Source organism: Mycteria americana, chromosome 8 (genome assembly GCF_035582795.1).
Source record: "Mycteria americana isolate JAX WOST 10 ecotype Jacksonville Zoo and Gardens chromosome 8, USCA_MyAme_1.0, whole genome shotgun sequence".
Taxonomy (NCBI): Eukaryota; Metazoa; Chordata; class Aves; order Ciconiiformes; family Ciconiidae; genus Mycteria; species Mycteria americana.
The window spans coordinates 4,904,466-4,921,984 of NC_134372.1; the positions used below are offsets into that span (position 1 = coordinate 4,904,466).

General features: G+C 39.7%; 1 protein-coding gene across 1 annotated transcript; it reads left to right on the forward strand.

Annotated features, from left to right (window-relative positions):
- Nucleotides 1–1,602: 1,602 nt before the first annotated feature.
- Nucleotides 1,603–16,354, forward strand: LOC142413446 (F-box/LRR-repeat protein 21-like). Its single transcript, XM_075509590.1, has 7 exons — nucleotides 1,603–1,779; nucleotides 5,153–5,248; nucleotides 6,678–6,818; nucleotides 9,373–9,822; nucleotides 11,090–11,212; nucleotides 11,923–12,094; nucleotides 13,501–16,354. Exons 4-7 carry the CDS (start codon nucleotides 9,451–9,453, stop codon nucleotides 14,142–14,144), a joined length of 1,311 nt encoding a protein of 436 aa, XP_075365705.1. The 5' UTR covers nucleotides 1,603–1,779; nucleotides 5,153–5,248; nucleotides 6,678–6,818; nucleotides 9,373–9,450; the 3' UTR covers nucleotides 14,145–16,354.
- Nucleotides 16,355–17,519: the final 1,165 nt, after the last annotated feature.

Consider the following 17,519-nt stretch of genomic DNA (forward strand, 5'->3'; position numbering starts at 1 on the left):
CCTTTATGGTCTGAATAAAATAGTCAAGAACTATATGGGTAAGAGTGGTTTTGGTAAATATTTTTAAATGTGCAGTGTGTTTTGTCATTCTGTTTGAAGAAATTGTGTACTTTGAAGATGTCAGTCACTGTATGATAAAAATTCCTTTCAGTTTGTTTCATTAGCCCTTTTGCATGCTCATTTTCTAGTTGTTCAGATCTGCTTGAAGAAACTGTATTTTGATGTCACACAAATACTCAGTTGCATTTTGCCCGCTTTGCTTTTTTGTAGGGCAGATATAATCTACCACTGAAATGTTTCATATGTTTAGTATTATCTCTTCATAAAAAGAAGTTATAAAGGCTTGTTATTGGTTAATTATTGCTATATGCCAGGCTCAGGAAATCTGTGGTTGTTTTGTAGCAGTTGGTTAATAAAAACTGAATTGTTCAGTTACAACTACAATCATAAAGAAACAGACTACCGATGAGCTGTTATGCAGTATGTGTGCAGAGATACAATCTCCATTTTTTAAATTATTCTTTAGCAAATTAGAGGTGTACTTTTGGCATCTCCAGTTTAGACACAAGACCCAGCTATCAGCCTTCTGTCCCTGGCAGGGTGATGTGAAGGCAGTGAGGGTATGCACAGCAAATGGGGAAAGCCTTGCTGTTAGAATGGGGCCCTTTTTGGCCAACGGGTAGCTAAACATTAGTAAAAGCTGCTTGTACTCCATCTTCTTTTGAAATGTAAGCATTCAGCTGGGGACTGACCAGCCTAGGCTGGCTGAGGCTTCCCTTGAGGGAGGCAGAAATGCAAGGTTGCAGAGAAGTCGTCGCTCCCGCATCGGTTTTGAGCCTCCAGGCCGCCAAGGATGGAGCTCCTTGGCTGTAGTGCCACGAAACCGCTTCCCAAAGGCCCAGCTCTCAACAGCAGGCACAGGGGAAAGCTCTGCCTGGAGGAAACAGCCTCCTGAAGAGGCTCACGGGACACTTTCCAAAGGCCCGGACTGCCCCAGCTCAAGGAAGCTATGTGGTTACAGGTACTTCACGTCAGGAAATAAGGAAAAATACACGGGACAGAAAATGAGTGGGAGGTAAGAGCCTGCAGCAAGGGCAGCGGGAGGAGCAACTGCCCCTGCTGCTATGGGGAGGGAAAGGACCCCTCCCTGCCTGTCCGGAGCCGCAGACACCACCCCACCGCCGCCCTCCCGCCCCATTTTAGCCGCAGGGCGAGGCTGGCCTGGGCGCGAAATGGCGCCCGCCGTCACGTGCCGCCGCGGCCTCCGGTGGGGCCGGGGCCTTCCACGGCACCTGCGCGCTGGGGCGGCGGGGCCGCGGCCGGCTCCTCCCCTCCGCGGGCGGCGGCGTGGCCAGGGCGCTCGGTGGGCTGGGAGGTTTCGGGGCTCTTCGCGGCGCCTCCGCCCTGCCCTGCCCTGCCCTGCCCTGCTCTGCGGCTGGCCTCGGCTCTACCACTGCGAGGGAGGCGGCGGTGAGCGGCGGCGGGGCGGCCGGGCGGGGAGAGGCCGCGGGGGCCTCGGTGGCGGCCCGGGAGGGGACGGGACGGGACGGGACGGGAGGGCGGTGCGGGGTCGGGCGGGCAGACGCACGCCGCGCCTGGAGACCTTAATTCTCGCTGAGCCGTCAGGAGGCCCTGACGGCAGCAGGGCTCCCGCGTACGTGCGGCGTTCGTAAACCCCCGCCCTCGGCCTGAGGGGAGGTCACCGCCCCGGGCCGCGGTCAAGGACCCGGCCGCGCTCCCTCCCCTCCAGGAGAGCTGCGGAGGACACCTCCGGGAAAGGTAATGCCCTGCCCCGGGCTGCGTTCACTCAGAGCCGCCCGGTGCTGAGGGTTGAGGTAAAACAGAAACTCCAAACCTCTGTGCGCAGGAAGGGCTTGATGTGCTCTGTTGTCGGGTTCGTACCCCCCCGAAAGTCACCCGGCTGTCCCCACGCAGGCGAAGTAACGGGAGAGGGACCTGGCGGGGTGGGCATCCCCCCGAGCTGGAGGACCGCGTCGGGAGCGGGGCGCTGGGGATGCCCGGGAGCCGTCGGTCGGAAGAGAAGCGCTTTTTCCAGTGTAAAGAGCTTAAATGGCTGGTTAAAGTCGGGTAGAAACGTTTCTAGAAAACCTGTAGAAAGAATGTTTTTTTTTTTTCTGCCGTGTAATGTTTGGGTGAGCCCTCACGAGAACTCTTGAGCTGTGGAGCTTCAGATGTGTCATTTAGTAAAACGAGGGAAGTCTTGGGTGTTGCTCATGGTCTAAAAGCGATTCAAGTGGGGGTGGCTTTCTTCTAAAAATAATGCATCAGTAGAACACGAATAGCTAAATTTTGTCAGCTAAATAACGCTAAAAGTGGCAATGCGTTTTTGTTTCTTCAGTTAAAACTAATGCAGGCATTAAGATGCTCAGCTGAATGCTGTTATTTTTAGGTGTCTGAGGTTTTGTGATAAACATTAAAAATGTGATAAATCCCTTGAGAGAGAGGCTCAGAGGCTCAGTTTTGAGAAAAATGAGGATTGATTTAAAAAAAAATAAAAATCCTGTTTAGAAGCAAAAATGCCACCCACTTATAAAATGGCTGTGTCTTAAATGAAGAAAAAGGCTTAATCTTGGAGCTCATCACACTAAAGGACTAGATCTTTTGAGACTTAAGCTTAAAACGCATTTTTGATCTATGTTTTGAAACATAGCAATCGAATTTGAGGCTGCATCAGCAGTTGCAACAGCTTTCCAACACTGCCTTTCTTGTGTACAGTATCTGCTGCTCTCGTTCCCCAGACGGACTCTAAATTCCTTAATGTTGTGAGTGGGTGACCTTGATACTATCACTGAACTGTGATTTCTTAAAGACACTGTGATTAATGTGACAAGTATTTCAGCTGTTAAAGGCAGATCCATAAACATCAATTTCCAAGAGTTAGAAAGTTAAAGTTTAATTATCACAATGCCTGCTTTATCCCAGTAGATTTCCAAGCTTAGTTATTTGAAAGGGGTTTTGTTGTTTCTCAGGAATTTCACTTCTGCTGGGTTTGTTTTGTTTTGGTTTTTTTTTTTTTACTGTCTCTATTAGAAACCTGCCTTTATGGTGTTTTGTTTTACTAATTCCTGCTGAGTCCTGGTGTTGAGAACTGAAAGGGGAGTCTACAAATCGGAGGAAGCAGTTATTTCTTTGTGGCTTGAATCAGCGGTATGTTGGGTTATAGTAATAAAACCTGGTTTTTTCAGCTGACATTGTAGCATGGGAAGTAGTGAGCAGCTCCTGGCATAACTGAGCTGCTGCTGACCACTTCTCAGAATCCCCTGCCGAGACCGCGTGTCATGGGAGAGATTTTAAGGTCTTAATTGTAGCAGAAGTTTATGGTTCTGTTACCAGGATAAGCTGCAGAAGCAGTTATTTAACTTGAATTTTTCTGGATCCCTGTTGATTTTTGTGGATTTGAGTTTGTTTGAGTAGGGTAACGTGCAGCTGTGCAAAATACTTGGTCACAGGACATTGAGGTCAAAGAGTTTATAGAGGAAAACAGCTGTATAGGGTAGTGCACCAATGTTTGATACTGCACGAATGAGGATATGAATAGATTTGATAAACCTCATCAGTTATCAGAGCGTTTCATTTCAACAACTGTGTTGCTGCTGTTTATCTTTGATAATAATTTGGGTAACTCTACCTTAGACTAACAATTCGCTGTTATTTACATAATAAGCTCGTATTTGATTACATCTCTGATAATGAGTTATTTTTTGCTATAAACATTTCTGCTTAGATGAGCTGACATCGTTTAAGCTGCTTTGCATGGTTCTTGTGGCCTTGGACACTTAAAGCAAGCATTGTTATACCGTACAGCTGATTAATTTTTTTGTTGTTAACAACTTTCAGTAACTTTTTTTTTAAATGTAGTATCTAAATTTTTGCTACTTTTATCTGTAATGTAAAAGTATAAACTTCCTTCTGCGCTGAGGGATGCTAGGACAGATCTATGAAAGAGAAGCTCATTTCATGAGGAGGTAGTCTGTGGTTAGGAGGAAGTATTCAGGTTTACAGGTAACCAGTTCAAATATTTGTGAAATTCTGCTGAACACTGTAACTAGTCTTTCTTGACTACATTAATAGAAATATATTTGCCACATTTCTTACTATAAAAGGATATTACTATCCTTTTCTTAATGTTCAGATGTTATTTTGCTATTAACAATTACTTTGCTTGCAGCCACACTGGGAAGTGTTGGGGAGAATACTGAAATCCTGACTTTAGAACAGATGGAAGGATAGGCCTCCCCCTCTCCCCCCCATAAGGATATAAAGTTTATTTTGAGGAAGACTTCAGTTATTTGGTGTATTTTTTATAAAAGCAAACTTAGTAATATTCTTGGGGGTAAAGCTTTGAATTATTACTTACGATGGAAGACACTGAAACACAAACTCACCTGTAATGTTGTATTAAAAGAAAATAGTGTAGAGGCAGGTAGGGGACTTTTAATCTAAGTCCCCTGGATGCAGTGGTTTGTGATACACCCACCAGGTTGTACAGACTGTCATCTGCTTTCTGGGAGCCTGTAAACAGGGAGCAGGTTGCAGGCTGGGTGGTTTGTTGTTGATGAGTGTAGCTCCCATCTTGCTCCTTGCCATGTCACTGTGTAGCCAGGGCTGTACCGGGTTGGTGACTTATGGCTGCTGCACATTTGGTGGGAGGAAGCTGTGCCATGTGGCAACTGTGTTTTGATCATTTGCCACCTAGTTCCCTAGGCCAGGAACGGAAGAGGGCAGGAAAAAACTTTTTTTTTTATGTTTTCTGTGACTCTTAGATTACATTAGTAGTTATAGACAGTGTTGTTTACCACACTTCACTACTAATGGTAATGATAATGCAAATATTGAATAACTTGCTGTTTACACTGTGCTGTTCATCAGTACAATGTAAATGCAGTTGCAACAGTTGTTTCCCATCAGGTTTATGCTTAATCTGACCTCACATTTCTATCAATGACACAGTATTTGCAATGTGGGATAAGCTACCTTGTGTTATGATGATGCCCTCAAGCTCCTTCACTAAAGCAAGAAAATGTATAAATTGGTGTCAATGTATTTTCCTGTAATTTTTGCATGGGATGTAATACAAGGTGGTTTTTTTTTTTTAACTAATAAAGGTTTTTGTGGCATTTTATCTGGACAGGAGGGGAGAGCAGACAGATGCTTGTGAGTGCTCCATGGCTGCAGCTGCCTCAGTTCATTCATTTATTGCCTATTGTAACTTGGAAGCATTCTTTAGGTAAGAAAGCCCCTTCAAAGTATGTTGTATAGTTTATAAACTTAATACACTTCTGTGTTGAATGTTTAAATTGTTTTGCGCTCTCAATTGTAATGTTATTTATGGGTTCTGTTTACATGTGTCATTATAAACCTATCTTTTATGTGCTAGAAACTGACAGCACTTTTGCAAGTGAATTTTATGTGCCGTGCAGAGTTAGCAAAGGGACAGCCTGCTCACTTGACAGAAGAATATGTAATACTTGTAGACTGTGTGCAATACAAGGCCACCATAAATTACAGACTTCTTCAGATGCCATCTACAGAGTTACTAATGTATATAAACTTTCTAATTATAGACAAGCATAACTATGCAGCTCTTAAATTTTCTGAGGTGTGAGCTGAGCAGCAATATTACTTGCAGAGATTTCAGTACTTGAGTTTGATTTTGCTTAGGAGATAGGGCCAGCTTCTCTTGTATTCACAATTAACATGTATTACACCTGTTTTAATATCAGCTTTATAGTTGTAAACTTTAACTGGGTAGTTTTTCAGAAGATGATAATATGACCTGGGAGAATCTAAAGCCTCCTGTCTCCCATCTTTTAAAGTAAAATAACGTTTAGTGTTAAAAGGTTTCTAAAGATGTTACTACTGGTTGAACACAATACTTTTAAAAACTGAAGATGTTTACAATCTACTTTTTCATTTCAAACCTGTCATGATTTAGTAAGATGTGTGTTGCTGTTCCTATAGTTTTCCATTAAACCATCTTCAAACAATGTAAAATGGATAACTGAATTTGGAGGTTTTGGGTATACTTTCTTATAGCAGACCAAGATACTCTTTCATACTAAGATACAGGGTAGTTTTTTCGTATTTGTATGTGGGAGCATATTTGTACATCATCGGTATCTTTTTTTCCAGATAGAGTTTAATTAGCCAAAATAGTTTGTTTACTGTCAATATTATCATGACGCAGTAAGCCTACTTTTGGAGTAAAAGTGAGTAATGCTTAAAGCCAAGAGTCCTCAAATTTTAAAATATTAGAAGTCACATCTTTAAGTATAACTATTTTGATTCATGTGTTTTTGGTATACAGTAAGCTGACAAAATTTACCGTTTCTTATCCAGGTTTGTAATTTCTTTAATATTCAAGAATGCAGAGGTGTATCTGTTGCATAAGAGTACTGATGTGACTAAAATTGTAGATAATGCAAAAACTAGATTTGTGCCAACAATTACACCTTCCCATTAGTTAAACGATAGTTTTCAGATAATGTTTGGTAAAACTAATTTACTTGTCACATTCTGGTGTTCTACTTCCACGTCTGCCCTGCAGTGCAGAGTGTACTATTCATCTTGGTCTTTGTTCCAAAACTGAGTTTAGTCCCTCCAGTGGGTCTCCCAGACATTGCAGAACAGTTTTTCTTTGGTTGGTGGCTTCACAGGTCAGTTCATCTTCTGGGACCAGTCTCTGCCTTCTGGTTAAGGAATCCATGCACACATACAGGATGACTCAACAGTGGGATGGATGTTCAGATACCAGAAAGGTGCTGGTAACTTGACAGGAACTTCCACATTCTTTGGAGGTACGTGTGCATGTAAACCTCTCGTTGAATACTACCTGGATTATATCACATGGAACTATAATTTAGTTAGGTTGTGTTTTAAAATATATACTCTTCATAGCTCAAGTATTCAGAATGAAATAAGCATTCACATTTTCACAGTAAGTATTAGGGCTTCATGTTTGGTAAAAACTTTGTGATATATAACCAATGGAACCTTTTTCTGGCTTTGCATTCCACAGTGAGTAATAGAATGTAATTTTGCTAGATTTAAAGTACTGCAATATAGAATACTAAGAACAGAAATTCTAGAGTTACCAGTTTTAAAGGCATGTAGGAACAAGAACATGTTATGGCCATGTTCCGTCAGTGAGAGCATAGCTACTATCTACGCCATGCATACCTTGTCACATCTCTTCATGTGTCTGGACTGGATATGCTGCATCTGGTCTGTAACCTGCCCTGTGGTTTATGGGAACGGTGTCCTTTTTGGTAGTTCTCAGATGCCAAAACTTCTTTGTGGAAGAACACCCATGAAGCTCAAATAACTTTAAAATAAGAAAGTGAAAACTTCCATTTTTTTTCAGAAACTTACATTTTACCAAGATGTTGCAGATTTGCCTGAGGCTAGCAAAAGCATAGAGAAGCTTCTCAGACAACAGCACTTGTTTAATTTCATTTTTTGTTCTGGACTTTAGTTTTAGAAAACAGCTAAATTTGTAATTCCTCCCAAGGAGGGAGGAGGGAAAAAAACCCCAAGTATTTGACTCAAGCTAAATTTAGCAAGGCTATGAGCAACTGGAAGAGAGTGTTGTGTTATGTAGTGGTTAATTACTACATCCACGTATAATGCTTTGGAATGCCCATTCATTGTGTGACTTAAAGCACTCAGAAGTCATAAAACATGGTTGTGTAGATGATAATTTGATAAAATGGTCTAGTGGCAAAACCTTTATTCATGCTGAGCTTGCATCTTCATTACATTAGTAACACTAATGTCTTGTTTAGAAATACTGCTTTGTTTTGGAGAGTATCAGTCTTCATTCTCTTTGACTTGCTGCCTTTGCTTGTTAGTGCAAGGCATGTGTCTATTCAGGGAAGAAAACCTTCTGTTATTAAATATAGCTTAAAGAGTGTTACTAGCTTATCTTTCTGCCTATGTCACCTATCACTATCATAAATGGAACTCTAAAGAGACTAAATGAAGATTTCTAAAGACTACTAGAATAAATTCCTTGGTGGTTGAGACAATGTCAGGAGGACAAACAGTAGTGAAGCTGGTCATACGAACAGCTCTTGATTAATTGGCTAGGTTGTTCTTTCCCATTTCTCAAAGAATGCACGTGCTTTCTTTTCACAAAAATGGAGTTACACTTGCATGTCAGACACCTCATCAGCCACACACATGAGGTTTTATAAGTTGGGGAAAATGCCAGATAAGTTTTTGATAAGATAGTCTGTATTTTGGCTGCTGTTTCTGGATTTTGGTTCCTCCCCCCCATAATGAAGATGGTGGGGAAAAAGCAGAAGCAGCATGCTGTGAGGGTTGCTGTGGAAGATTGTTCAGTAAAAATAGAGAACGCATTCTGCTTGTTCTTGAAGAATGCATGGTTGCTTTGAAAATTTTAGCTTCAGACTGGTTGGGAAGAGGTAGGGTCTGGCTGAACTTCTAATTAGTAGGACGTTTGAGAAGGGGTCTCATCCCACTGTAGAGTGAAGTGGCACTTGAAACAGTTAAGACAGTTGTTGAGAATTGACTGAATAACAGCATTCAGTCTAGAATGGACTTGAGTCGATTGCACTGCTTCAGCATGTGAAAGCAGAGCTTTTCCTTATGCTGCTTTTTTCTGAACTCTGGCTCATGTGGCAAACGTTCCTCAGTGAAGTACATTCGTGCAGTTTGCTGCATTACAGGGTCACTGTCCTTTTCTCCTGCTGAAAAATGGCATGTGAGCCTCACTTATTTTGCCCTGTTTGATAAGTGGCCTCTGAAGTTTTTTGTTGTTAATTGTACAAACATTTTTTTCCTCTGCCTGGCATGATTTACAAAAAAACAAACCAAAACAAAAAACCAACAAAGCAAAGCAGTGGGGGAGATGGGCAAAACTTTTGAATCTGACTCTTCTGAACACATCTGGTCCAGGTTCATCAGTGTTTAAAAAGGGAGTTTATGAATTGGGTTCTGTAGTTGATAAAATTCTTCTAGAAATCATGAGTAGATTCCGTAGTTTGTCTGCTGAGTTTAAACATACACAATTTGCTGCTGCTAAACTAAATTGCTCTTAAATAGCTTTTTTTCTACAAAGTGCTTTATATGCTATGAAGTACTAACACATGAAACTACACTTGGTAAATTAACAAAGCCACGTTTTCCAGATTCAAATCAACTTGTTCAAAATAAAAGGTATCGAGAAAGAAGGTCCTTGCTAATGTCTGTGCACTGGATATTGGCATATGGACATACCTTTTTTTCATAGTAACATGCTATATTTACATTTTACTAACTTGTTACGTCTTACTGTGTTTTCACTGCCTTCTCTCCCTTCCTCCCCTAATCTTCTGTATTTTTCTGAAGACCTACTGTACGTGAGACCTTTCAGGAAACTGTGCAGTTTGAATACATAAGATTGTTCCAGTACCTGAAACTTCCACGATGAAGAGAGCTAGGCAGAAAGTTGTGGTTGAAGATGAAGCTCCTCAAACATCACAGAAAAGCAAAAAACAGAAAACTTGTTTATATGGCTCAGTATTTGGTGAATCTGACTTGCACGCCTCAATGGACTGGGGAAGCCTTCCGCACCACGTTATCCTGCGTATTTTTCAGTTTCTACCTTTAGTAGATCGAGCCAGGGCATCTTCTGTTTGTCGAAGGTGGAATGAAATTTTTCACATCCCAGATCTCTGGAGGAGATTTGAATTTGAACTTAGCCAGCCAGCTACTTCTTACTTAAAGTCTACACATCCTGATCTCATTCAGCAGATTATCAAGAGGCATGCTGATCATCTGCAGTACGTCAGCTTCAAGGTAAGTCTTGGACAAATGGAGGCTTGTTTTGTGATGTTACTGTGCATAATGTATGCAGTTTCTTTATGTCAATTGGCTCAAGTGTTGTACCTGGGAAGTCTTATGTTTAAAAATGCAACTCCTGCAACAGTTTATTTCCACACATGCACACTGTCTCCTTCCAATTTCTACAGTCTAATCTCTACAAAGTAAAGAAAGAGCTAACGTTATGCAATACATTGCTGAACAATGTGTTTTCAGAATATGCAGAATATGTAGTTTCTGTGAATCAGTGTTAGTGGCAATCTGAGTACTTGGCACATTATTGTGCGTAACAGTAAACTTCATTGAAATCAAGTTTGTAGTCTCAGGATTGCGTAAATGTGGACTTCTTTCGTTTGAATACTTGATACAATTTACTCTGTTTATCTCAGAAGTTCATAGTTGGAGTTACAGGTGCTTTGTTCACTTTTGGCAGATACTTTGCCTTAGAGGATGTCGTAGTTCTAAGCTGTGAAGGAAAAGCAGAAGAAAGGATTGATATTAAAGCTAGGATGAAAATCAGAAGCTTCTTTTCTCAGCACAGGCAGCAGTTTTACATTTGGAGATACCATGATTTGGTTGCACAGCAGTTCATGGATAATCAGTTATTGAGTACCTGTAACTTCTGCACTTCATATAACTGATGATAATGAATTGGGATTATAATGTCTTAATGCAACTTTTAGGCTTTTTCAACTACTCTTATCATTTCAGCTACTATAGAGGAGGAAGGTGAGATGAAATAGTGATTTGTCCAAAGTTAGTCATCAGGCTTATAGATGAATTGAGAATCAGTTCATTATTCAAGATACAAAGGTGTTGTCCCTGTAGGTAAAATGGATTAGTTTGCTGGAGTAGATCTAAGCTTTATCAAGTCTTTCTGGTCTAAGAGTTTAAAATTGGCATTTAAAAGAAAGTGCATACATACCACTGTCTATCGTAACACCAACACTAATTACAGTTGTTTAGGAAGGCATGAGGTTATTTGAAGACAAGTCTTAGGTTTAAGCTCTCTGTTCGTATTGGAAATACGCAGCAGTCATAGGCAGGAACATTTTCCCATAGTAACTTTCCTGAACTCTTTTCTTGTCTTGAAATTTCTAATTAATGTTGCATTTTGTCCTTGTGGTAAACGTAGTCTGGTGCAGTACAGCAAAGTGGATGTGGACCTTGCAGTCTTGGGTATCTGTGTTGCTGTTTTCTAATAATAAAGAATAGCTTCATGATCTTTAAATCATTTTTATAGGTTGATAGTAGTACTGAGTCAGCAGAAGCAGCCTGTGACATCCTTTCTCAGTTGGTGAACTGTTCTATCAAGACGCTGGGTTTGATTTCTACAGCAAAACCAAGCTTCATGAATGTTTCTAAGGTAATGTTCTACAAACTGTAACTAGAGTGACTTAATTCACTCTTAAACCACTTTAGCTTGCTTATTGTGTTGTTATTCAGTTGATGGTAATTTTTATGAAACAGTCTATTTATTGGCATATCTTCTTTAATTTGTGGCATCCATTAGTATTAAGATAATAGTTAAACATTGATTCCATACATTAAATTTAGTAGTGTTGATACTTTGTGGTGTAGAGATGGGGAATCATTTAGAAGACTTGAGTTTCCTCATTTCTAACTTAAAAGATACAGTGATCATGTGCTGCAACATATTGTTGAAATCTTTGGGAGATTTTTTTTTCTTTGACTCTATAGGTCACAGCGGAGTTACTTTCTGGAAAAATAAAATAAATGCCATTTCCTTGTTTCTGCAGATAAATTCTAGATACTTCAGGCTCATCACGATGTCCACTTATCCCTGCTTTATTACAGTGAAAAGATGAATCGGAGTGGATGAGTTAACTAATGAGTGTAAAGTTAATTTTTGTCACATGCAGCAGCATATTTTAAAACAAAGATTTCCTATGTTCCTGTTCAAATAAGCCTTTCTTTGTTACACAAGAACAGGGATGCCTAAGAAGTGATTATTTTTGTACTTTCTGTGCATGCAAAACCTGAGGTTTAGATGCTGAAGTTCTGCCTATCTTTTCATAAGATTTTTTTTTTCCCTCCTTCAATTTCTGCAAATAGGCTCACTTTGCTTCAGCACTGACAGTAGTTTTTGTAAACTCCAAGTCATTATCATCAATCAAGATAGATGACACACCACTTGACGATCCTTCCTTAAAGGTTCTTGTTGCTAACAACAGTGATACTCTAAAACTGCTAAAAATGAGCAGCTGTCCTCATGTATCACCTGCTGGTGAGTAGTGAATATATATGAAAAATGTAGTAGTAAAGATCATAAAATAGTCAAGACTTAGTTTGAAACAAGTTATTAATAAAACTTCTAATGCTCTTCTGAGTCTTGTGCTCTTCTGAGTCTCTTAGCAGAGGCCTTTTATTGACCTGGTCTTGGCTTTGGACAGTTGGAAGGGGAAGAGTAGTAATGTCTTTGTGTTACTGAATGAGTTGGATTAATGAAGGTGGAGGTGGTCCTCGTTGACTGCATCTTCTAGAATCCTGGGGACTTTTTTTTGTTTACATTCTTCTCAGCTGCTTCAGTACCTCTGATTATAGGCCTTGAGGAGGAAAAGCCTCCAAAATTAGTGCAAGCCTTTTAACGCATGTTCCAAGGACTTGATGTTCTTTGCCAGTTCTCTGTAAGGGTAACCAAATGTGTACGCCTTAATGTGTGCACGTCTAAACTTAACTAACTGGCATTCTGTGGGAACACACATGCAAAAGCCCTGACCCATGGATCAACTACTGGTTGGTGGGCTAAAGGAGATGAAAGCAGTTGTCAGTAACTGTTTCGCAAGGTGCTGTGAGTTTAACTTACAGAGTAAAAGTGTTAATACTTCAAACTTATATTAAAAAAAACAACTTGGGAGTGTATACAAATTTCAAAAACTAGTAGTGTAAGACTGAGAGTCTTTCTGTTTCTGTAGTGCTCTCGTATGTCCAGATCTGGTCGTATGAACTTGCTCGTTTTAATATTGGTTGGTTAAAGGCTTGCTCCCTTCAAAATACAGGCTTGCCAGAAAGTTCAAAGAGGGCTTTTGGGTCCCTTCTCACTTACCTTTCTCCTGAAACCCTGGTGCTAGGGAAAGGGAATCCTGGTCTGGTCTCTTTCCTATATTCTTATCCATAGTCTACAAAAGGTGATTTAATCTGTGTACTTTGTATTCCAAGAGATTAAGAGCAGTTATGTTGTTTATGTCTTAATTCAGGGAAGGGTCTGTTTTAGCATAGCTCTTAAACTAGGCTGCTAGTGGTCATTTAAATAGAATGCTTAGATGAATGCCGAAGGAAAGAGTATTAGGGAAGGGAACAGTGGCAACTTCAGCTGGATCTTACCTGATTTCAGTTGCCTCTTCAAAGTTGAGGAAATTCTGAACAGGGAAGGGCAAAGAGGAAGAAAGATATGCAGATCCAAGATGAATGCATCTAGTTAAACTTCCTTCTCTTACTGGTAAGTGTTTATGGCCAAAACCCCATAAGAGGATGTAGATATCTAGAACTTTATCATATTTCATATTTTTTTTGATACAGGCATGAATACTCAAGACAATAAAATTAGTACTTGCTTGAGCTTTACAGCAAACAACTGTGCTTATATTCACTTTTCATTTTACGGAGTAATTTTTTTTTTTTTTTGTTCCTCAGGAATTCTTTGTGTTGCTGACCAGTGTCATGGACTTAAGGAGCTGGCTTTGAACTACTACATATTAAGTGATGAACTGCTGCTGGCTCTTTCAAGTGAAAAACATGTTGATCTTGAACACCTTCGCATAGACGTTGTGAGTGAAAATCCCGGACAAGTTGAATTTCACACTATTAAAAAGCAAAGCTGGGATGCTCTTGTTAAACACTCCCCCAAAGTCAACATTGTGATGTATTTCTTCTTATATGAAGAAGAATTTGATGCTTTCTTCAGAGAGGAAACCCCCGTTACACACCTTTACTTTGGTCGTGCAGTAAGCAAAGCAATGTTAGGTCGTATTGGCATGAATTGCCCAAGGTTAATTGAGTTGGTTGTGTGTGCTAATGGACTTCAACCTTTGGACGAAGAACTTATTCGGATTGCAGAGCGCTGTAAGAACTTAACAGCAATGGGACTTGGTGAATGTGAAGTAACTTGCAGAGGTTTTATTGAATTTGTAAAGATGTGTGGAGGGAGGCTTACCCAGCTTTCTATAATGGAGGAAGTACTGATTCCAGATAATGATTATAGCTTAGATCGACTTCATTTGGAAGTCTCCAAACACCTTGGAAGAATGTGGTTTCCTGATATGATGCCAACATGGTAAATTCTCCACAAATGTGGAGAAAGTGGTAGAATCAGGGTGTTGCTTTCTATGCAAATAAAGAATGTAAATTAAATATGAAAACTTATTTCCAGATTTGAGCTTTTCTACATTGAGAACCCCTAGCAGTGTAACAGCAAAACATTCTAGAATGTTAATGGTATATTGAAATAGAAAATAGATTAAGTGTACTTAACACTTCTGAAAGTTTGTCTGTGGTTTACAGGTGCTTCAAACTTCAGTGAACTTGGGCTTCTCTGAGCTTCAGTTTAAATGTTCCATTCACATTAAAGATTTTTGGTTTTCATGTCTTTGTTTAGTCTTTCTGATGTAGTCAGAAGAGGACTAGAGAAACTTGTTTCCTTTAGCAAATCTAACTTCATGGGAAGCTGGATAGAATTTGGAGTTCAGGAAAACTGTATTAATTTGTCATTATGTTTTATGCAGCTATTTTTCAAAATACTCGTGTTATAAATGTAAAAGCTTGTACATTAATATACTTACACTAGCCCAGGTTACTCAAATATAATCTAGCTTAAACTCATGCCAGTATATTAAAATGTTCTGGTAAATAAGTGTATACTTACAAAAAACCTTTTCGGTTTTAAATTGCACTACAAAAATTTTGTCAGATTAGCTAAACTGTATAGACTGCATTGTACAGTATGTTGTTTTTCTGTCTTATGCATTAAATGGATGGTAAAGAGACCTTGTTAAAATTAATGAATTTGAAAGTTGGGATCTACATTGATTGCTTGGGTGAATGACAAAGCACTTCGGAAACTGCCAGAGTATACGGAATAGTTTCTGGGTTTGAGAGAGTTCAAGTCTTTGATTACAGAGACTGATGTCTGAATGCTGTTCCATGCTTTCATTATTAAGAGATAAGAAGGATCTCATAAATGTGGCTAGTGAGAAGGAAGGATCAAATGGAATACAGTTGTCTTCGGTCACTTGCTGGAATCAAGGGTTTAGGGCACTTGAAAAACAAACAAACAAAAAAACCCCGAAAAACAAATCCAAAACTGTTTGCCACTGAGAGACCAAAATGGCCTGTAGTAACCTTGCCTGTATCTCACAGAGCTGTGCTGTAAGCCCCGATTTCTAGAATAAGGATTGCTGGTGGTGATCCTGAAATTTTTAATTCGGGACTGTTTGATACTTGTTGCTATTAATTGGTTTTTGAGAAAGAAGATTTTATTTTATTTCTTTGTTTTCTTTAAAGGGGAAAGGAATGGTGAGTTGATGTGAATTAGAATATGTATTTTTGTGTTGATGTTTTGCACACAGTAAACTGAAATGCATTGTATACAAATTTTGCTGTAATTATTTTCATGCTGTAGTTGTTCTGTCTTCCTATTTATAATGAGAAGTCTACATTTGATTTGCTGGTAGTATTTGGCACATCAGATAAAATGTCAGTTTCTTCCACACTTATACTTCTTTACTGCAAAAATAACAGCTGAAGAGTTGAACCACCATTGTCTTGGACAGACTTGTTCCCAGTTGCAAGCTAAAGGATTTAAGATAGCATATAGTGCCTGTCTGAATCAGTAATGCATTACTGCCTGTTGCACAGTTAAGAAGCATCTGACTCTGGTTACTAGCGCCTGTTACCCAAGTACTTGCTTCCATAGTCAAGGGGATTATAATTGTCTTTTAAACAAAAGACTGAAATATTTCTGAACAGTATTTAGCTTAAGATCTGTGGTTTGCTTTAAATGTAAACATAATAAAGTGATCTAATACGTGCACTGACATTAGACTCTTATCCATCTGTTGCACCGCATCCTCCTGTTAGGCAGGGTTCTGTCCTGTTAGAAACCATATACTTGACAAACCTGGGGAGAGACAGTAGAAATGTTTAACTCTTGGATTATAGCAAATTAGTCATTGTCATTTCATGTTCCTGCCTCAAACTTGAGGATTTTTGACTTGCTGAAACTGTAAAATGGAATGTGGACAAATCTCGTAGACAGTTGGTAGAGTCCTTCATGCCTCTCTAGCCAACATAACAGCATTAATGAAGTGTCAAACACTAGTGGCTATATACAGAATTATAGTTCAGGAGGAAACTGTTAAAATGCTTCTTTGAATATTGTCCCTTTCTCTGTCCCTCTTACTAAAGCAGCTTTTCTGTGAAGCCATGGATGTTAGCTTCCTCCAGCTCCAAGCTTCTAGAAAAATGGGCCTGCATTTATTAATGTTGTGAATTTTGATGTGATGATCTTTTGTGCATTCGCTCTGCTAACTGATCTTAACAAGTAAGACCAACTGATACTTGAGTTTATAACTAAATGCCAACAAAATAGATACATTTGTCTCAGTGTGAAACATTGGTTCTTCACTGGTAGTGTGGGAAGCTGACATGTTAATGTTGAATTTTACAGTTTGTGTTACACTTGTTGAGTGTTGTGTGTGGGTGCTAGGTATATGCATTGTGCCTTGGGGAGGAGTGTCAAAACACTGCCCTGTGTAAAGCAGCATTAGTTCTTCTTTTTCCTTCTTTAGTAGGTCATCCTGAATGACTGCAGTGGAGGTATTGCACTTGGCAAGAACCTGTAGGTAGCTGCCTGCTGCCTTTACGTCCTGCTATCCCTCAAGTAGCCTGTACTTCAGAGCTCAGCCTTGTCCTAGCTAAGGCAAGTTTTGTCTACTTTATTGGCTTTTCATAGTTTCACTGCCCTGCAAAGGCTTTCTAAAACCCCGTCTCTAAAGTGTATAATGCAGCGATACGGTTTGTGAGAGTAACTAAAACCCTCAAAATGAAGTACAGGATTTACACCTGATATGGTAAGGAGATTTGTGGGGTCACTAAAAAGTCCAAGTTACAGTCAGAAGCTAACAGTAGTGCACTTTTTCTGCCACATGAGGGGGTGAGCTAGTTTTCATGCTCGCTGACTTTTCAGACTTCTTGAAAGCTTATAATTAGTCATTGTTAATTTCCCGATTCTCTTGTAAATGCAAATGCCAACAAAAACTCGAATCTTTTTCCCTTGTGTGGAATCCCTTTTACCATCCAATAGAGACTGGTGGTTGTGGCATGGCAACTCCAAACAGCATCTTTTATGCCTTGTGGAGTGTTACAATAATTTTCCTTTTACTTTTCCTCAGTTCAGGTGCCTTCAAAATCTAAAGTAATCTTGTTTGCCAAGGTATAGTAAAGTTCGTCAATTAGCTTAAGATACAATGTTCACGACAATTACAGGTACTTAAAAAACCAGTACCTAACCGGTATCTGGAATGTATATTAATGTTAGCACCTTGCAATATCATGTAAGGCCCAAAGTATTGAATCAGTAGAAATATAAACTGTTGTTGTGCATATTGTATAACTTTTTTAATTCTTTAAAACACATTTTTTCCTTCCTTCACTGA

Coding starts and splice junctions, on each gene's coding strand:
- LOC142413446 (XM_075509590.1), top strand. CDS start 9,451: ATGAAGAGAGCTAGGCAGAAAGTTGTGGTTGAAGATGAAGCTCCTCAA. Junction 9,823..11,089: donor TGCAGTACGTCAGCTTCAAG/GTAAGTCTTGGA, acceptor TCATTTTTATAG/GTTGATAGTAGTACTGAGTC. Junction 12,095..13,500: donor TCCTCATGTATCACCTGCTG/GTGAGTAGTGAA, acceptor TTTGTTCCTCAG/GAATTCTTTGTGTTGCTGAC.